The sequence below is a fragment of the Salvia miltiorrhiza genome, chromosome 5 (assembly GCF_028751815.1).
Source record: "Salvia miltiorrhiza cultivar Shanhuang (shh) chromosome 5, IMPLAD_Smil_shh, whole genome shotgun sequence".
Lineage (NCBI taxonomy): Eukaryota > Viridiplantae > Streptophyta > Magnoliopsida > Lamiales > Lamiaceae > Salvia > Salvia miltiorrhiza.
This window is the reverse complement of record NC_080391.1, coordinates 8,640,748-8,663,242: the sequence shown is the minus strand read 5'-3', so window position 1 is coordinate 8,663,242 and position 22,495 is coordinate 8,640,748. Positions and strand designations below refer to the sequence as shown.

General features: G+C 34.3%; 1 protein-coding gene across 3 annotated transcripts; it reads right to left on the bottom strand.

The window, feature by feature from the left end:
• Window positions 1-14,908: 14,908 nt before the first annotated feature.
• LOC130985743 (homeobox-leucine zipper protein MERISTEM L1-like) lies at window positions 14,909-20,132 on the bottom strand. Of its 3 annotated transcripts, none has more exons than XM_057908850.1 (13): window positions 19,714-20,101; window positions 18,985-19,499; window positions 18,104-18,362; window positions 17,914-18,031; window positions 17,641-17,829; window positions 17,121-17,561; window positions 16,936-17,037; window positions 16,642-16,842; window positions 16,378-16,552; window positions 16,032-16,303; window positions 15,866-15,961; window positions 15,405-15,789; window positions 14,909-15,323 (listed from the first exon to the last, which is right to left on the bottom strand). In XM_057908850.1, exons 3-12 carry the CDS (start codon window positions 18,322-18,324, stop codon window positions 15,424-15,426), a joined length of 2,181 nt encoding a protein of 726 aa, XP_057764833.1. In that variant the 5' UTR covers window positions 18,325-18,362; window positions 18,985-19,499; window positions 19,714-20,101; the 3' UTR covers window positions 14,909-15,323; window positions 15,405-15,423. The 3 variants fall into 3 exon arrangements, with proteins under 3 accessions (XP_057764833.1, XP_057764832.1, XP_057764834.1); XM_057908849.1 differs by having other exon boundaries at window positions 19,397-19,499; XM_057908851.1 differs by lacking the exon at window positions 18,985-19,499 and having other exon boundaries at window positions 19,714-20,132.
• Window positions 20,133-22,495: the final 2,363 nt, after the last annotated feature.

The window sequence follows — 22,495 nt, the reverse complement described above, 5'->3', positions numbered from 1 at the left end:
TTCCGGCAACGATTAAAGAAGCACTAGCAAGATTATTCTGTGAGATCTAATTTGTTTTTATACTTTATTTTATGCTTGCATCTGTGATACTATGTGTTTATCGATATTAATTGTTTTAATCTATTAGATAGTGCGCAATATTTAGTAGGTTAAAATTAATTATACAGTCAATTAAATCGGTCATACGTAATTGTGGTTAAGGTTTGATTAGTGGTAAATTGACACATCAGGGTCAAGGAAAAAGCAGTCTTTCAATAATCATGCATCAGAGTTTATTGGTTTTGAATCGGGTTTCTCTAGAAATTAATGTTGTCGACTCATTAAATCTATAGAGTGTCTCTTACGGTTGTCAGTCGATTAGGGTAGTAATTAGTGAAGCATCTTCCCGATTACCGAATAATTAAGGAGAAATAACATCAGGTCAGAAGCGTCTTCGGTGGTTATAACTGGTTTATTTGCATGATTTAAGGTTATATTTGCATCAATGATCGGAATAATTAATCTATGGTGGACTTAATTGATTGCTGGAATTCTTTATTAATTGTTGGAATTATTTATTTATTTAGGATTAGAACCATTGCAATTCTTTTGGATGTTTAGTATTTTCATATTTTCCCGTAATTTCATTTGTTGAGTTACTTTACAGGTTGAATTTTAGGAAAATTATCGTTGATCCCTGGGAGACGATTTTGCTTGCTACTGTCTTCGTAGTATGGGCATACCGACCGACTGTCAGATATTTCTGGTGCAAAACGACGCACCAAGAATCAATATTCAGGTTCTCTATGTTGTTCCCATGTGAAGTATTTATTATTCGATGCATCATAGTTGCTCCATGATGTCCAAAAGTATATCATGCCAAAGCATAAAACCTTTTTGTGTCATTGAACTTCGGGTTCATGACATGATTTTATGAATGTGTAATACATTCAAGATGATAGTGTTGATAATTTTTCTTTTGTTTACTTTTGGCTGGATACAGGGGAATTTATGCAAAAGTAGTATTCGTGCATTATATCATTTATATCTTTAAAACTATTAGTCAGTTTCTTATGGACTCACTAGAAAAAAAAAAAAAAAGCATGTTCAACATTTAATTTAGTATCATTTGATAATATGATATAAGTTTTTATGGAGCCTGCAATGATGTTCGATGCACCTGATATAATATTAGCATTATCTTCAGCCAATGTAGCGATGGCGTATTGACAATATTATCGTTGAAAATAGTTACAATTTTCTCTACAAATAGGGAGTCTGTTGTCTGTAGAGTTAAAATTGGAGTCAACTTTTTATGAGAATTACGACTGTACGGGGAGAGAGAGAAAGAAAAAGTGCGGATCCATAAACTTGGTAGTTTTGGGGAGATTTCGTTTTTTTTTTAATCCTTCATATTTACACACTAATTGAGTTGAATTAATTATTGATTTTAATCCAAAAAATGGGCAAAATATGAATATTTAAGGTAATTGTAGCATCGATAATTCGTGCTTGGTTTCCTTATTAAATGGGAGAATACAAATACCATTTTATATGAATTTATATTTGATGAAATTTCATAGAAAAATCGATGTAGATATTACATATTTTTCGTGTAATTTATTTATTCCACTCTTATTTAATTATTAAGCTTCATTACATTCTTTTACTTTTTTTTATTAAAAAGAAGTAATATTATTTAGATTGATTCCTGTTCATTTGACAAATTTAATAATTGGTGAAACGCATTCAATTGTTTGTTGACAATATAGTAATTCTATAGTGTATATATATTGAACATAAGATATAGTTACTTGATAAGAAAAAACAATTCATATGATACGTATAAACTGGATCTGTAATATATTTTCGTTTGTTTAGAAGAAGTCCAAGTAGCAAAGTTGCGATTTTGAAGATGAATGGAAGTAAAATCCATCAAATCAGATACTGTAATCGAAGATGTAGATTGTATAAGGTGGGGTTTGATGTTCCCCGTAGATGGCAAAATTAATTCAGCAGGAACAACCGGATTTAATTCGTGGAGCCATCAACTTTTCTCCAACAGTTATCTCCTAAATCCGACCCCAGATTATAAAAAGAAGAAGATTCCAGTAATCCATCATACCCTGTCGTCTGCTGGCAAAAATATATATATTTACTGTCACGCACGTTTTTAAATTTGTGATGATTTTACATTTTAGCAGCAGAGGCACAGCCGGCCCTCCATTTCCTTCCGATTTTTCAGTACAAACGCAAATGCAATAAATTCACGAGCAAGTCTAAATGCCTCACATTCTTACCATCAATGTCACGAGCGTACGTATATTACAATTACATTAATTATTCAAATAATAATACTGTTACTATTAATTTCAGCCTGCAGCTGAGAATAGTAAAGGTAGGAATGTGGGATATACAGATTCTTTTGTGAAAGTAAATAGGGCTGCTGCATGATGCAACCATCTCTTTTAATGAAATGAGTCCTTGGGTTGATGAAATCATTATTAGGAGGCCGATTTATGACCATATTTACGTCGCTGCAGATTGTAATGACATCATAGTATAGATGGAATCTTAAGAATAAATATGACTGCTGCACGCACGTCGCGCTGTTCGCCCCAATTTATTGCAATTTTTTTTATTTTTTTCTGCGTTTCCTTTATTGGATCCCTATGTTTCTGCCCTTTATTTTTAATTATTCGATGAGGTTATTAACGATCGACACTACGGTCTGGTTTCTTTCATTCCAGCTGTAGAGAGACATTAGCGGTATTAATTAACTACCGAAAACTCAATTTTGTGTTTCCACATAATTAATTGAGGCAGCAATCAACTCATCCATGATGTACACATATATATCTGGATCTGGATGTACGTAGTTACATTTATCTTAATTAAATCTTAGTTATGATTAATAAATTCTTATTGAAGACGCCCTACATATATCCAGATGTACACATATTTTTATCTAATTATATATCACGTATGTGTCATAATATAATTCTAATAATGTGCCAATATTGTTTCATTTATTGAAAATTGATGTCCAATCCTTGAATATTATATAATCATGTCCCGACCTATTGATTACCTTGATGTCTACTTTGACATGCCTGAATTGGTGTTTAAAATATATAATTCGAATTTTCCTCGTGCATGAATTCGAATGATGTCGTACTACGTGAAATTTCAAGTGTCAAAAACTTAACCGATAACGTGAGTATTAATTTATGCAATTTATTAAATACTGTATTGGGACATCGTTACAAAAAACACTCAAGTTTTGGTACGTAAACTTATATACGCCCTTACAAAATTGAAGTCTAATTTATATTTATATTTACATTTATTTCAGTTCTATTTATTGACTAGTGATTTATTTTGTATCAATCATGTACAGTCATAATTAATCTAGACCTCTATTTATTCTGTTCAACTAATCATACGTACATGCCAATACAGCATGTGAGTATGAAATATCATAAGAACTTAGCTAGGGTGCTTCTGCTTCGTATACCAGATAAGACTAGCTAGTTATAATAACAAGTACCGCATCTCTTTAATTTTCTCCAAAAAAAAATAAAAAAAACAAGTACCGTATCTCATTTTCTCATATTTATATAGACACCTAATTTGGAATTTTACTTCTCCAACAACTTAGGGACAACTATTTTGGTCCCAGTGTCATATTAAATTTCAAACTATACCATCTTTATAAGAAATATCATGAACTATAAGAAATATTTTTTAAACTCCAAAATATTAGATTTGTATGAAAAATATCATGCGTCCATTTTTCAGTATTCCACTTGTTTTCGTTTGATTGGCTCCTAGACGAGTACTCTTTTTTTTCGGGGAGGGTTTTCCCACACGAGTTTTCCTCTCTTAAGTTCTTATAGTTAGCGTTTCTTTGTGCTTCCAGGGATTTTTTTAGGTTTTATTTTTTACTTTTTTCTCCCTAATAAAAGCTTTATTTTAATAAGTAACATTTATTGGATAATTTTTTAAAAGTATAATGTTATAGAACTCATAAATTTTTTTAAAAATAATTTCAATTAATTAAATATCACCTTATTTTGTCATCATGTTTATTTTGTAAGTTTCATCTTGGTGGATGCCGTATACCACCAAATAATTCCTGCAATAGCTAAGAATTAGAATAATATAGTAGCAAACATGGTCGAACCACAGAGAACGGAGTAATCACAATCAAATTCCTAGAGATCTAAAATTGGTGTAGCAATCACACCTTAATTTGAGAGAAATATTAATTAACTAAGAAAACAAATAAATCACAAAAATAACTCTAGAAAATAATCAATGAAAAGTAACTCGGCTCGAATAAATTCATACTAATTTAATAACTTTGTCTATGACCTAAAGATAAATTAATCCCTATTAGCCAACCAGTTATAGGATACTGTGAACGCAACGGACGTACCTCAATTCTTACTTATTGTGTCGATAAACAACTGGAGACGCCATACCTGCTTATTTCCCTTATTAAAATATAACCTAGATGGAGACGTCAGACCTAGATTTAATATTCTAATAGCATTAAGATGAAAAACCCCACTCGATTTAGACAAATTACCCAAGAATGCAAGTAATAATTCGTCTACCAATTTATCCCTACTACGAACATGGTAACTTTATGGATTGGCCATATTCCAACAATTATGGATTGGCAGGACCCGATTGACTTTAATCCAATTAAATCTAAGTTGATCATGCTTAAATAAAATCAGAATTATCTTTAAATATAAGGAATAAATCGGAATCAACGTGAATCAATTATAAGCTCAATTAGGTCTCACAGATTATTAAATCAATACTTCATTATTCTCGCCGAATTAAAGATTTAGCTACTCATAATTAAACTAAGAACAATCAAATAAATTAAAAAAAAACATAAAATAATTGAACATGTAATAAGCGAAAATAACTAAATCAAAAATAGCCAAACCAATCTTCAATTGAGGAAACTCGAAGTCTAGCTGCCAATGCTTCAATTTAAAAGTCAACCTCTAATCTCTCCAAAAGCTAATTCTCGAAATATGCTATCTCTAAACTAAAGACTAAAAACTAACAAAACTAAAGTCAAATCTCAAATCTCATGTCTTGGAATAAAAGGTGGCTGCTATGTGTGAATAATCAAATTCAAGGGATTAAATCCCTAAGTAGCCGATCCCTAGCAAACCTTGGGCTTTTCGGCCCTCTTCAAAATATATACTTCAAAATATAATTAAAGCATAAGTTTTAGGTCTAATTAAATGTAGAATAATTAATCTAAGCTCAATCTTTAATTTTCTCTTCAAAATCATCCATCTCTATCAAGAACTCGACTTTTATCATCTCCCAGCATCCACGAGCTTCTATTCTCAATCCATAAAATTCATGCGCCAAAGCACCATAAACTTGGGTAATATCATTTAAAATTCACGGTGCGAATCTAAACAACTAAAACACACACATCACTTCTTTACATAATTAATTTTAATTTGAAGGATTCTAGTAAAATTAAACTTCTAATAAAACTATTAGGTAATCCTTTGTATTGTATTTCTAAATTATTAAATTTACATAAAAAAGATTAGTACCTTATGTGATCAAGAGTTCTAATGGATATGACTACTTAAATAACTATTAAAATATAAAAGATAATGCACATATATATTTCTAGATTTATTATATGTATAATATATTAAATTACACAACTAATCTTAAATTAATTAGTATATATATGAGGGATATAATAAGCAAATTAAATTTCCTAAAACAAAGCTCTTTTATAATACTCTGCAAATTATGCAAGAAAAGTAAATCCCCCTTGAAAGATTAGGTATCGATGGACAAGGCATCGGCAGTAGTCCAAGTTCAAACTTGAGATAACATCGTCAACGTCATTTGTTAAAATAAAAGAAAATGAGTAGAATTTTTTTGTGTGGTTAAAGTAATAAAATAGAAAATAACTAAACCGTGTAACTTTTAGGGCATATTCTAAAGTTAATATTGACCTCATAGTTATGAGTAGAATTCCAGTTTGAGCAAACCACAGGAAGAGAAAAGAGTATCATCAAAATTTTCTGAACAAGAAAGGAGAATTACAATAAGTAGTGTATAGGAAGAGGACAATTTTTTTTGTTTTTAATAATACATAGTACTCCCTCCGTCCCGCGAATCTTGAGTCAATTCTTTTCGGCACGGAAATTAAAAAAATAATATTTAGTGTGTGGTAGGTGAAAAAGTGAAAAGGTGAATAAAGGGGAATTGTTTTGCTATATAAGAAAATGACTCAAGATTTGTGGGACGATCAAAAAAAGAAAATGACTCAAGATTCGTGGAATGGAGGGAGTAGTACTCCCTCTGTCCCAATAAAAGTGACCACTTTTTTTTGGGCACGGAGATTAAGAAGGGAATTGTTATGTTTTAATTGAGTGTAACCCACCAAAATTAGTGAGTAATTTTTAGAAAGTGGCCTACAATTGTTGACCAAATTAGTGAGTAATTTTGACATTTTTAGAAAGTGGCCTACAATTGTTGACCAAATTAGTGAGTAATTGTTGACTTAATTAAAGTAAATTTTTGCCATTTTTAGAAAGTAGCCACTTTTAATGGGACACCCAAAAAGGAAATGTGACCACTTTTATTGGGACGGAGGGAGTAATTGTTTTGAGAATTGCGATAGAAAGGGGTAATTGTAGAATTAATTAATTAATCTGATAAGGACGTGTGGGTGAGGAAAGCTACAAAACAGCTACAAATGAGTGTACAAGTTTCTGAACTTGTCTGTACGTGAGGAACCACGGCGGCCCGCGTCGTATACCGTTACGCCTCTAAATCAGTATATAACTCCCATAGTCGTTACAAACAAACATATGATATGACCAACTACAAACTCACCACATCACCTTCAATTTTAATCACCCATGAATATATATATCTTTTTTTTTGGGTGGGGGGTAAATTAATGATGAATATACATAAATTAGGTTACATGTAGTCCCGGTGAGAGGGTAATGCCATGCAATTGTGAAGCCACAAGAGAGCTCCAAATAAGCAAAACGCAGCAGCGATGTATATTTATTTTTCAACTACTCTTCCTTGTTGTATCATTGCATGCAATAACTTTGGGTTTGGCAGCGTCTGACCGACCACACTTAATTTAAGAAAAGAATCATAGCACTAGATCTACTGCACTTATTTCACCCTCAACTCATTTTGCTGCTATATCAAGAAGCTTCCTATAACGTTATTTCATATTTAAAACATTTTACATTAGTTTCAAGCTTACGGAGTTGTACAAATATGTATTTTAAATGATTCTAAAGTAAAGTTAAATACAGGATCGGATGGGGATCTGTATATTTGGGGCATCCCACCATATAAGGTAGGCGATTATATAATTGGCAAGGGAGCGTATATTTATATTTGCAAACCTTTAGAACGGGGGATATGTGACGAATTTCCACGTTTTGCTCTGCAGACAGAATTCTCTTACTGTGGGAAGAAGGTGGAGTGTAATAGTAATACTGTGCTGCATGCATTTGCTACCCAACAATTTATATAAACAATGATCTTTTTTATGAAATCGTAAGTTAGATAAAAATTTATTTAAGTTCCAAATAATTCTTATATATATAGTGCTAAAATTTGTTTTTATACACACCATTTCGTATAGGGGATAACTAAAATAAAAACACTTCTTAAAATATAAAATATAAACAATTTTCAGCCTTTAGATCATCAAAATCTACGGTTGATTCGTAACTCTGTTGGATGAATTCGTGGTCCCGAGTTCGAATCCCAAAGGTAACAAAAATTTATTTTTCACAATTCGTAACCTTGTTGGATGAATTCATACGTGTTCTACATAAAATTCGTACATTGAAAAATATTTTTATTTTTATTTTAAGAAGTATTTTCACGGTAACCCTTTCCTTTCTTATATATATATATATATATATATATATAATATATATATATATATATATATATATATATATATATATAGATATAGGAGGCGGTTATTCCACAAACTTCCCTTAAGATATAAATTTAGAACGTATTTGAACCTTAGATCTGATCTAATTAACGGCTGAGATAAAGTTTTTAATATATCAACAGATTCATTTTATTTAACAAAATAATTCACACTCAAATTTCTCCGGAGGGTATATCTGGAATCGTGTGTTGACTTTCCAAATGGCCAACCAAAATACTTCTGAGATCAACGCCTAATTTATTTCGAAGGGGAGATTTGATGTGATTGACACTATAGCCTATGGATATCAATTGAGTATTGCGTGAATTAATAAGAAAGAATCAGATAAAATATGCTAAAATATTTGGATATGTGGTACTAGCAGATATTGGTGACATATTTTGCAATACGCATATTGCAGGTAGAGGCATGAATTCGTATCGCATTGAGCGTGCATTTTGCATAATGTTGTGTGAATATTTCATTAATTCATACTTATTAAAAAAAAAATCGTGTACCTTTGCAACCACAATAAGTTAAATAATTCCCTTTTCAATATGCATGTTATGTATGTAATGAATTGTATATGCGTGCATTTTATATAATGTTGTGTGAATTGTAATTGTGTTATTTGAATAATAGATATGAATTGAGAACAAATCTGTCTTTGTAACTGAATCCCACGATTTCTTCAATTAAGGATATGATAATTACACAAAAATTGAAATTACCTTTAACCCCATATGTGTAATCAACGTCAAATATATCACCTAAATATGGGCAAGATCTAACCGTTCATATTTGAAGATCTAATGGTTTGTATTTGTTCTTAATTTATATTCTAAAACTAGTTCTTATTTTAGCCTAACCATATATATATATATATATATATATATATATATATATATATATATATATATAGGGTAGGGTTAACATAAAACCCCCCTTAAGATGAAAACTAGGAACCAATTTAAAGCCATTGATTTAAATAAAATAGATGCACAATTTCGATTGCATAGATGCATAGTTTCAATTGCATAGATGCACAATTTCGATTTGCTTGAGTATTTTGCATTGTTGGTTTCAATTGCTTAAATTGCATATTTTTTAAGTGCACAGTAAAATATAATAGATGCACAGTTTCTTTTGTTGACTAAATCCTAACCATTAGATCTAATATTTAAAAGGCCAAGATTAGGTTCCTAGTTCTCATTTTAACAGAGGTTTTTATTAGAACCTCATATATATATATATATATATATATATATATATATATATATATATATATATGAAGTAACTATATTTCGTTCTGAATAAGTCAATAAATTTACCGAATAAATCACGCGACCTCACGAATAGTTATTTTACTGAATAAACACGTACATTTTTCGTTCATGCGCTCGCGTGATTTATTCAGTAAATGTATTGAGTTATTCAGCCTTCGTTGTTTCCTTCTACATTTAGCATTCTTCATTGATCCATTCCCTATATATATATATATATATATATATATATATATATATATATAGGGTTGAGATCTATGAAGAAGTAACTATATTTCGTTCTGAATAAGTCAATAAATTTACCGAATAAATCACGCGACCGCATGAATAGTTATTTTACTGAATAAACACATACATTTTTCGTTCATGCGCCCGCGTGATTTATTCAGTAAATGTATTGAGTTATTCAGCCTTCGTTGTTTCCTTCTACATTTAGCATTCTTCATTGATCCCTTCTCTCTCTCTCTCTCTATATATATATATATAGATATATATATAGCAAAAGTATATTGATACATGTATGGATGTCATTAAATTTTGTGACACATGCATCTCTTAATATCACTAAACTTGTGTCACTATCAGACAATTTAATTTGTTGTAGTGTAGTAGCTAGATCTTTTTTTTAATCAATAATATATAGTTCCGCATTTCTTCGAATATGGTGACTCAAACATCCAATCTAATGGTTAGAGGAGAATTGTCTTATCAATTGAACTATGCTTCGTTGTTATATAGTAGCTAGATCTTGTTTGGTCATAATCTTAAGTGATATAAGATGATGACTGATATATAGGAATAAACTTATATGATAATAAAATGATGTTATGAATAGAATAGAATGAAAGATAATAGACATTCTTTGTGATTAGTATGTATTGAAATTGACTCCACAGTAAATGAAAGCTACGAACAATAATAGAGAGCAGATTACGGAAAATATTAAAAATACATTTATTTGTTTATAAAGTACTCCCTCTATCCCACAAATCTTAAAACGTTTAGTTTCGGCACGAAAATTAAGGAGTTGTAGATTAGTGTTTTAAGTGTGTAGTTAATAAAGTATAAAAGTGATAAAGTATGAGAGATAATGTAATAAAAGTGATAAGGTAGAAGAGAGGAGATAATAATTATTACCTTAATTGGAAATGTGTCAAGATTCGTGGGACGACCCAAAAAAGAATACGTGTCAAGATTCGTGGGACGGAGGGAATACTTATTTGTCTAATTTTATGAACAATAATAGAGAGCAAATTACGGAAAATATTAAAAATACATTTATTTTTTGCTATAAACATTACATATATGTGTTTCTTTATCTTTTTTGAGTATACATTACATAGGAGTATAATTTTTCGGAAAGAGAAGTGCTTGGTTCTTTGCTTGTGATTTTCTCTTGGGTCTCTTTTGACTGCCACATGCTTGCTTTGGGTGGCAATTTTGGTACGGGTCATAGGGAGGTGATGGTCAGTCCGAAGTTTTCTCGTAATTCTTGTTGGAGTTACTGTTTTATTTTTTCTCGGAATAATGGTATTTATTGGGTGATGGCTAGTTCGAAGCTCAACAATGCAATTTTCTTTTTGTTCTTTCCTCTTTGGATTGTTCTTAGAGGGGTACTCTTTTTTTCTTAAAGTTTTTCTTACGGGTTTTAAAAAAAAGTTTTAACAAGGTCTGACCTTTAGTCTGCCTTTATGTATATTTAAAGTGCCTATGGGGTTTTCCTTTTTTTTTTTTCTTCTAATAAAGCCTTATTTCAATAATAACTTATTATACGTTAAAGTTTCGGAGCAAGGGGCGTGGCGAGGATTGTGGAAGAATAAATATAAGGGGTTATTGCCATAAAAGACATCAAGTTTACCAATTTTCTGCTTTATATCATCATTTTTTTTGGCCAAAAAATACATGAATTTATAATTTGTTCGTAATTATTCCACCATTTATAATTTCTTCCAATTTAATCTGAGGTGGCTGCCGGAATTGCCAAATTACACATACACACACTTCTCTCTCTCTCTCTCTCTCTCTCTCTCTCTCTCTCTCTCTCTCTCTCTCTCTCTCTCTCTCTCACAGACACACACACACACACCCACTGCGCCGCACACACACGCACAGCCCCTCCCCCTTCTTCCTTCTTCGGCGACGGTAGCGTCACAGTTGCCGCTGCCGCCTTTTCATACTCAAACTCCCCCTTCGTCTTCTTCTCCACCACCACAATATCACCTTCCCCAATCTCATTCAAGCAACTCAAAACCTCATCCATGGAGGGCCTGGCCTCCTTCTCCGCCTGCAGGCACCTAAACACCAACCGCGCCACCGTCTCAATCATCCTCGCAGTCTCCGCATCCATCCCATACCCAAGGGACTCGCCAACCAGCTCCTCTACTGTGCCCCTCTCGATCCGGGCTGCGGCGAGGCTGGCCAGATTGATCTCGTCGATCTGGGTAGCCGCCTTCCCCCACCAGCAGAGCCCCTCTCCGCTGCCCTCCCCGACCAGCAGAACCTCCCCCCTCCGCCGCCCTCTCCACCACCAGCAGACCCTCCCCCTTTCGCCGCCTCCTCCATCAACAAAGCCCCCCCTCCGCCGCCCTCCCTCCTTCGCGCCCTCCTCCACCAACAGAGCCCGCCCGCTGCTGTCCTACCAATTTCTTCAAAAACTCTACCAAAATCACCAATTTCACCATGCTCAATCACAGATCTGCAGATTCGAAGACTTTGGGTGAAGGCGGCAGAGATCGAGAGGGGAAGTGGTGGCGGCGGGGTTGAGAGAAGAGGAAGGCTCCGCCCGTTGGGCAGGAGAAGTGGCAGCGGCGGGGGTTGGGGGAGGGGGACGGTCTGTTGGGTTGGGGCCTCGGGGGTAGAGGGCGGGGGGTTTTGGGGAGGGGGGGATGGCAACACATCGTCATTCTCAAATAAATTAAATGCCACGTCAGTGCCACGTAAATGACACATAAGTTTCGATTTCGCCGGAGATACTCACCGTGAGATTTTTACGAATAAATTATGAATTCATGTATTTTCTAGCAAAAAACAAAGGTGATGATATAAACCAGAAAATTGGCAAACTTGATGTATTTTATGGCAATAACCCCTAAATATAACAATAATTTTTCCACTTGTTATGTCTATGTATGGACTGCCTACATTATTTTATACTAGCTCCCTTCGTCCCACAAATAACTTCATCTTTTTTCATTTTGGGACGTCCCCAAATAACTTCCTCTTTCTTTCTTTTCATTTTTGGACAACTACCACACCACTAATAATACTTTATTTATTCTTATTTTTCACTTTTCACCACTTTCAATACTAATTGTAACACATTTTCACAATTTTCAATAATAATTATAATATTTTTTTTTTCACTATTAATATACTTTACAATTTTTTCTTAAAATTCGTGCCGGCCAAAGAGGAAGCTATTTGTGGAACGGAGGGAGTATATTTCTCTTATAATAAATATTTTAGGTATAGTCCCCCTAAAAGCAACATCAAACACCACGTAATACAACTGGGGCCTGATTGTAAATATAATATAATTTGATAGTAGTGTATAATTTTATAGTATTATAGTGAAATAATTTAATAGTAACATATTTTTGAAGAATTTTTATCTTAAAATATTTTATTAAATAAAATTGTGATATTTTGTGATGGATAATTATTATGTGTGTCACAAAAACAAAAGCATGTCTCAAAATATAGTGGCAGTTGAAGGTGGAGTACATGGACATTAAAAATATTGAAATTGAAATAGTAAAATTAGAAGCTATCTACTAAGCGATTATTAAAAAAAGATAAAAATAACACTTACCATTTTACTCTTATGATAAAATAACTTGTCCATAAGGGAACACCAAGCGATGCGACCTCCTGTGTGTGAACAGTGAGATCACGGGTTCAAACCCCACTGCTCCCCCTCCCCCTCCCCCTCCCCAACTCCCCCAAGTAAAAAAAAAGATAAAATAACTTAAAAATTATTTATTGATTTTTTTTGTTGTGAATTTAAGTTTTAAATTTTGAATTCACAATCAAGACTATTCCTAGTTGTGAATTCTAGCTTTAAAACTCGAATTCACACAAACACTATTTCACATTGTGAATTCTAGTTTTAAAACTCGAATTCACAATCAAAACTATTCTTAATTGTAAATTATAGCTTTAAAAAACTTGAATTTACAACCAACCTATTTGAGTTGTGAATTCAAGAACATTTAACAGTAAATAAGCTAAAAAAATCATCAAATCGCCTGGTACCGCCACAGTACTGCATCTTCTCGCCGACGACGGCACCGCCTTGAGTGCTATGACAAGCCGTCACCGTCGGTAAACATAATCGGTGTCGCTTGTCACCGCTATCGCATGTGCTCGATGATGAGGGCTCCGCTATTCTTGACATTGCAAGAAGAATTCCAGACTTTTTAGGAAGAAGAATTCATGAAGAAATTTCAGATTTTAGGAAGAAAAATAAGCATAGTTCACCTTGATGCAGCCACTACTGACAATATTTCACCTTGACGTTGCCACCATGAAGAAGAATTCACGAATTAAGAAAGAAGAATTATGCAGAATTCACGATTAATTGAAAGAAAATTTCAGGTTTTAGGATGAATAACACATAATTCATGGTTAGAAGCTTAGAGAGTTTAATTGTTGTATTGAAAGATTTTAGGGGTAAAATTATCTTTTTTTATAAAAATTGGTTAATTTTTTATCTTAATACGAGAATGAATACTTTGATGTATTGACTCTTTGAAGGTGTATCAATTTTCGTAACTAAAAAAATTTACTTACATTTTTATATATACGTAGCAAAAGTTTATAGATGCATGTATGGATGTCACTATAAATTTTGTGAAGCATCTCTTCATATCACTAAAATTGTGTCATTACCGGACAATTTTGTTGTAGTGTAATAGTTAATTTTTTTTAGAAGAATCAATAATATATGGTTCCTCAATCCTCCATGTGGTGATTCGAACCCCCCATCTAATGGTTGAAGGGAAAACGTTTTATCAATGATCTGTGGTTCATTGTCATGTAGTAGCTAGATTTTGTTGTTAATTAAACAAAATAACCCTTGGTATTATCTATTATTATATTATTGTTATACTATTACTATATTATTATACTATCTTTTATTTAATAAATTATTACTTATTGTTATTATTATTATTATCATTATTATTATTATTATTATTATTAAAAAGAATAATTTTATTTAGAAAAAGTAAAATTTTATCTTTAACCAATATATAACATGGGGATAAGGAGGAATGACGTGTTCATGAGAATGAGCATTACTTTTGGAATATTGGACTCTTCTCAATCTCTTTTTATTATTCACTTCGTCTATTAAAAATATTTGTAGAAAGGGACGATAAGAGCTGTAATAAAAATAATTGAATTTATTGTGTGCGAAAAATTGATCTCATTTAAAAGTTAATGTTAATAATGATATATTGTGAATGAAGAGAGGAGCCATCACATCATAGAAAGTATATATTTTTTGAACTGAGCTTAATCTATTTTTTTTTCGTCGGAATTTCGCTATTGTACTTCCATTTATTTGAGTGTAATTTGGATACCGATCGATTACCTAGAAAGAAAACTTCATAAATTAAAACCATATAACATACGATAAATAGAAGTTTAAAAACTGAAATTTTCTTACAACAATTAAATTTGATAATATTAATGAAAGTGTCCGTTGCTTTTCCGAACACTGGAAGACAGCAAAGAGGCGAAGACGGCAAATACATAAAGTGTTGTTGGTTAAAAAGAAGCAAGATTTGTGGCTAATTTAATACCCCTTTGAACAAAACCAAAGGAATTACTAGTTTGTAAAGAAAAGAGATCGATAATACATAGCAGCAGCAGTTTTGCATAGACAATTAAAGCAGGTCTTTGTTTACTTCAACTCTAGTTAACGGGTAGAGTCAATACCCGAACCCTAATCCCTTGCAGCAGTGCTACTACTGCAAGGATCACGCGAGGTGCGTTCTTGACTTCTCCGATCCCCTTCATTCATTTCCTACGGTAAACAAATCCTCGTTGCGCTCTTCCAATTCCCCTGCACACTGCACATATCATCAACTACAATAATTTAGTAAATTGACAAACACATCATGATATGCTTAATGAAAGATGGAGGTAGTTACAGGAAATGGAGGGTTGTTGTTAGGCGGTGTCGCAGAGGACTGCGCCCTTAATCCTCTCGACGGTGCATTTGATGAGGCTATTGACGGTTGCTACTGAGCCTAATGAAAGCTTCGCCGTCGGAACTGAGTCCACTAGTATCTGGAAGGCCACCGTCAGCAGCGATCCGCCCGAACCCACCTCCGGAATGCCGCCCTCTTCATTGTTGGGTCCGTCGGGGAGTATCGCAAAACCTGACGGAAGAAGAGCCACGTAGTCGGGGTCGCCGCCGCTCAGGACCACGTTCATCGCGTGGATGTCTACCGGAGCGTAGATCACGTACGATCCCGTTGCGTCGGTGCTGCTCTCCTGCAGTATCAACATGTTGCTCTGGCTCGAATTTGCGCTCTGAAATTCACAGCTTCACATTTTAGTTTAATTCCCAGACATATGTAGCATTAATTGATTTATTCATTAATCTTACGTTGACGCGCAGCAGGGAGACTGAATTTCCCGGATCACGCCCATTAGCGATGTGTGCCATTTCTTGAACAAGGCCGCCGTTTGAGAGAATATCCCACTTTGATGGTACAAACAAATTAAGATTAGATTGGATTGGATTGGATTGGATAATAGTGACATTAACATACCTCGCTTCTTGAATTCTCGTCGCGCAGAAAATCGAAAACTCGCTTGGGGGGGACGGGAAGCCAGAAAGAAGTTGCGGCGCTGAGCACAATACCAGGCGGCCTGCCTGGATCATCCATGCTTTTTCTGGTCATCACCCTAACATCATCCGCGCCGCTCCCCGACAGCGTCGTCCACGTATGAGCAGTTGAAGCTCCGACGCCCGTGCAGAAACTCATCACCATCCTCTCCGCCAGCTTAAGCATGCTCTTTCTACCTTCTGGCGATGATATCACTGTACATATATACATGATTAGGATTAGTACTGTCCGAGAATGGTAATGATTCTTGAGAGTAAGTGAAATTCACCTCCAACATCTCCTGCGGAAATGTTATTAGCCATCACGCTGGCTAGCCGTTCGCATTGCCTGTCAAGAGTGGCAACCCAGCGCTTAGCCCCGAATGCTAGTCCTGAATTAACCAGTGGCTTGTAGATGCTGTGGACTGCTCGATCGTCTACCTCTACATGTTCAACCCATGTCACCTACAAAATAAGCATTCAAGCAATATGATTCTAGTTTTTAATTAATCAAAATCATATGGATTACATACTATATATAATTAATGAAATACCTTAGAGTAACCATTAGGTAACTCCTGAATCAAACAACCAGACGGCCGTCGCCTGCATCTTGAAATGGAAGTAGGCCTCAAATTGTCTAAAGAAACATCAACCACTGCCCAAGTCCCGTCGGTGTGTTGCTTGCAGTATCTCACAAAGTAATTCTCGCGTGTTGGGACCAAAGGAGAGGGCACTTGGAATTCAGCGGTCATCTAAAGGAGCACCACATTACTAGGCTAGCTATCTCTATATATAATTATTAATCAATTTACTAAATCAACGAATTGATTTTTATATATGCATACCACTTGTAAAGCTCCGTTGTAGTTGCCTGCCACACCAGTAGACAATACCTCCAAAGTCACTGATCTCGACACAATGCTGGCGAACACACTCGACCATTGATTCTACAACCGCAATTCAAATTAAGTATACATGCGCATTCATTTTGTATGTAAATTAATGCAAAAATGAGAGGCATATATCCTACCACATCCATCAATATCTCGACCAGGTTGATGTGGTTCATGATGACGACGGCCGACTCCCGGGATGCCTCGGATTTCAATCCTAAAGGCTTGGGGCCGATCCCGCGGGGGAAGGTCCTTCCATATTCCTCCTCACTCAAAATCTCAGCAGCATTCTCGGTGCTTGGAATCCACAAGGGCTCTCCAGTTTGAGCCATTCTGATGAGTTCCTCCATTGCTGCAACGGCCAACTCGATGATCACGGGCTTATCAGCATCAGTAGGCCCTGATACTGACCTAAGAAGATCAGCAGCTCCAAATACTTCCCCACCTATGCCACCTGTCTGACCCCCGAAATTCCCCACTCCTAGATCAAGCGACCGCGACGCTCCCGGTGATAAATGAGGATATGACAACATAGGTTTCCCAACATATTTTGCAGCTATCCCAGATATCCTATCAATCTGCATGCAAATTTTTGGACTCATCGTCATTTACTAGACAACAATTAACTAAAAAGTGAAAAATCTAATCCTCCCTTACCTCTTCCCTTAAGCGAGCATTTTCTATTCTGAGATGCTGCTCATCAAACGACATCTCGCCAATGGCCGCTGGGCCTCCGCAGTTGGGACAAGTAGCATTGCTGAGAGCCTCTTTGTAGCGTATATTTTCTGCTCGAAGCTTCTCATTTTCGTTTCTCAGTTGGGTGTTCTCATGGCGCTCGTGTTGGGCCTGCACAGTTAAGCTTCTTTCAGAATAACATAGAAAGATAACTTGGAGAGAAGAAGAAGATATATATGTAAATGAACAAAAAACCTTCATTTGAGTACGTTTGTTCTGAAACCAAAATTTCACTTGCAAAGGTTCTAATCCTAGCCGTCGGCCAAGCTCTTTCCTCTGTTTGTCGTCGGGGTGAGGGCATTCATTGAAGAAGCTGTCAAATTACTTAGTTACGTTAGGCAAAGAAAAGAAAGATAATACGTAGGAATTAAGAGATGAAGCTTACGATTCCATTTCCTGGATCTGGTGCTGTGTGTGGCGATGGTATCTCTTCTTCTTTGGGCGTTGATTGGGATCTTGATCATCGCCAGATGGTGCCTCCATAATATCAGTGCCAGATTTACTCTCATACTCGTCGTCTCTAATCAGGTCCATCTCATTTTCAGGTGTTTTATGCGTCATATCCAGCAGGTGATGGTGGCTATCGAACATGTTTGGCTGAAACATCCTACTTCCCCCTTCTTCCAACCTAAGACTTGTTCAATCTGTCACTCAAATCAACCCTTAATTATGTTAGGATTTATAATTGAGAGCAACTAAAAAATGTGGCAGAACAGAAAGACTTCCAAAATGCATATTTGTACCGTTTCCCAATTTTTAATGCTTATGTATACAGGCATTCCTTGCCAGAAATTAATTACTCGGACAATTTTGCAGGCAAAACGCAACTAAGCAAAAAGTATTGAATCTCTTTTACTAGCGAAAACGGGGCGACAAATACGTTCATGTAACCATGGAATATTTTATTTAAAATGGAATATTAAGGTGTTAATGATGTCTTCAAGGCCGCAGATCTATCTTTACTCCCCTTGGTGAAGAATATATACTAATTAGTACTTGTTGTAGCATCGAAGAATTATACAGAAATTAAACTTGATATGGTAGCTCATGGCCTAATCAGATCTCTAGTGTATCTACATTGAGAAATTGTGTACAAAGAAATCAATGATAAATGAAAATTGACTGCAGGTGGGTCGATTTTTTCAACCCCGGGCCTTTATCACATCAGAATTCACGTACAGAGAATTTCTTAATAAAGAAGGCAAAAAGCAAAAAAAGATTCTTGTAATCCTACATCAATTTTGAAAGACAACCCTAAAAACTCACCGACTATTCTTTCGGTCTGAGCATCGGAATATTCCGAGTTGCCGGAAGATTCATTCAATCCGAGATGGCATGAAGCACCATATAAACCCTAGAAACTATTCTCTCTAATTCTGGCAAAATGGGGTATATAAAGTTAAGTTGGGTTTCTAAAAGTTAGTGCGTTGAAGTTTTTGTAGATTCTCTGGCAGAGGGAGAAAAACAAATGGGATGGTTACAAGTAACAACAGACTAGCAATGGACTTTTGTTTTGTTGTTTCTTTTAAGGTTTGATGATGGACTTTTTTGTTTCTTGGTTTTTGGATTTCAAACAAGACTTTATCTCCGCTGTCGTGACGTGCCCAAGGACTAAACCGAGAAAGAAAAAAAAAAAAGAAAAAATTTTGCAGCGAAGGAGTTGACAGTTTGAACTGGCCTTTGACACTCTCTAGCTGTATCTTTTTTCTTTTTTTCTCAAACCGTTGTTACATATAACGCCCACGAAATCTTCGGTGGTGTCCAACTCAAATCTTTTCGCTCTGTCCAAGAAATAAAGTAAAAATAAAAACATAACGGAATAAGAAAAACAGCAAAATTGGAATATCAAGAATGTTAGAAGAAAGGCGAGAATTATGGTGTTTTTTCCTTTGTTTTTGGGAGAAAAGAGAACTATGGTTTTGGAGAGCGCACAAACATAGAACTTGCTAAGAATATATACATATATGCAGGAGCTAAATGCGTGAGTAGACTTACTTTCGTTGGAGCTTTGATACAATAAACGAGAAGAAAACCCTTGTCCTAAATTAGGGTTTAGCGAAAGAGAGGAGATGGAGATCTGGTTTTGGGAGATTAAAGAGATTGCAGAAAAGCAGTTTTGGGCACCCAAGAATGAAGGTTTTCAGGTTTTATTGCAGATGGTGCGTTTCTTGTGAATAGAATTTAAGAAGAATTGTTGGCGTGTGGTGATGAAAGGGAAAGAAAAGAAAAGGAGACAGAAAAACCCATGAGGGAGAGGGGGGGGTAAGAGAGAGAAACGAAAAGGTTAGAAGTGGATGAAGGAGAAGAAGAAGGGGGAAAGAGGTGATGAAGAAGATGTGGCAGGAATGGAGTAATTGCAGAGCGTATAGAGAGGGTGCGATAGCATTTATGGCGGGGGTGGGGGTGGTTTTATTGCGATGCCTTGGGGTTGGTATCTGATGTTTAAATTTCTTCTGCCTGTATGGTGAAACCCACTTAATTCTTTTTCTTCTTTTTTTTAGTTTGTCACTCCTCTCACTCTCCATACAACTCACTTCTTACTGGATCCTTTTTCTAAATTTTTTTCTTTTAGTTTTTTTTTTTCCCCCTATTTACGCACATTTCTCCAGATACAATTTTTTCTATTTTTTATTTTTAGTTTATTTATTTCTAATTACGCACATTTCTCCAGATACATGATTAGATGGATGGCTAATATAAAAATTCTAAACTATCCCCACACGCGCATTAATTGAAATCTCATGTTTTATTTTATTATTATCCCCTCAATTATGAAGTTACTATACGTACTTATTTACTTACGATAGAATAAAAAAGTAGTATTCCAGTATAGTAAGAAATATAGAATTCGGGATCTGATGCATGAGATGAATGTCTGTAATGCAAAATAAAATTATGTTCTGGATCGCTTCCAAATCTCATGTTCTATTTTTATGTGTGAACTACGATGAAATAAAAGAAATTGAAATAATGTAGGAAATGAGTATAAAATTTGGGTTTGGATGGGGGTGATTGCAATACAATTAAAATCTAATTATGTTCATCCACGCTTTCAAATCCCGCATTCTAATTCATTAACTCGTATAATTCATATGCAAGTGTTGTCGGTAAAATAAAATGCAAATTAATGGATTATGGTTAAAAGATGCAATATTGGTTAGTCTGCATAATAAGTAGGTATCTTATAAAGCCGTCATCAATCAATGTTTATGGGACAGACACCATGCCTGATTAAGTTGAACCAAAATAAAATCTCCATGTATAGTTAAAGAGTTGTCTCACAATATTTGATCTATGAAACTTCCCAATGCCAGAAGTTTTAAGTATTACGTAAGCGATTCGATCGAACCTTTGAACCAGATGCATGAAATAAATATTGTAATGCACAATTATTTATATCACTAACTGTACTTAATTAATTATGGCATTTTATTTCATTAGTTCACTTAATAAGTTGTGTAGTACTTTAGCAAGATAAAATAAATAATTTACGGAAACTCCTTTTTTTAGTGCGTGTGGTGTTGTATAGAACTTTGAGTACACTAGCTAGTTTTGCTCCCGTGCGAGGCACGAGAGATATTATTTTAAAGTATTTTTTATATTTAAAATTTAAATATTTATTAGTGTATATAGATGTTAAATTTTTATATTGTATAGGTTGGAACAATTATTACCCATTTTTTCAAATAAAAATTATCGTGAATATTGTTGTTAGAGTAGGACGGGTAAATGTTTGAAATGATGTCTTTTATTGGAACTTAAGATGATTTAAGCAATATATCCTTCAATGAGATCGATAGATACAATAACCATCATTATCACCATTATTTGTTACATCTCTAATACCTACATTTACTAAATATTTTATTTACATTTACTTAACATGTGAGATCATTTTATACAAAAGTATGTTTCATTCAAAAAAAATTGTCTATATAATATAACTATTACCAATAAAATATTTAAGATATAAAAAATAACTAGTGCAATAAATTATAGGGGTAATTGCCTGTAAATTCCTAACGTTTCCACGGAATTGGTTTTTGCACCTTTTTTTATTTTTCTTCTTTTAAATACCCAACCTTTAGTTTTCGTCTGGAATTTATCCGGCGACCGGTTTCCCCCAAATTTTAATTGACGTGGCACCGGAAAATGACGTCGTGGCACCGGAATGTGCACTGTAGGATGCCGGAAATTGAAAAGAAAACGATGCTGTTTTCATTAAGTAGAAACGGCGTCGTTTAGTGTCATTTTAAGCATTCACATTTCAATTCCCAAACTCATTTCTTCGATTAGGGTCGATTTTCTAGGGTTCATCGACGAATTCAGAGAAAAGAGTGCGAATCAGTAGGTATTTAAAAGAAGAAAAATAAAAAAAGGTGCAAAAACCAATTCCGTGGAAACGTTAGGAATTTACAGGCAGTTACCCCTAAATTATAGTGCTATGATTATGTTATAATTAATTTGTTAGGATAATAATTGATACACAATTATAATGGTTGATTAATCTTAAATTTCAAATGTTATATATATATATATATATATATATATATATATATATATATATATAGGGAGGGGTTCAAATAAGAACCACTAAATAAAATTAGAACATAGAACCATTTTAAACCATTCGATCATCAAGATCTACGGTGAATGCATCATCTTGGTGGATGAATGCAGATCCTGAGTTCGAATCCTGAAGGGAGCAAAAAATTTATTATTTTCGGATGCATTAAATTTAATAGCGAATGCATTAATTTATATAATAGATGCATTG

Excerpts from the sequence above, each read along its gene's own strand:
- LOC130985743 (XM_057908851.1), bottom strand. The coding sequence starts at position 18,324 with ATGTTTCAGCCAAACATGTTCGATAGCCACCATCACCTGCTGGATATG. Across the intron at positions 17,562-17,640 it reads ATGCTCGCTTAAGGGAAGAG|ATTGATAGGATATCTGGGAT; the intron begins GTAAGGGAGGAT and ends ATTTGCATGCAG. Across the intron at positions 16,553-16,641 it reads TACCTAATGGTTACTCTAAG|GTGACATGGGTTGAACATGT; the intron begins GTATTTCATTAA and ends CTTATTTTGTAG.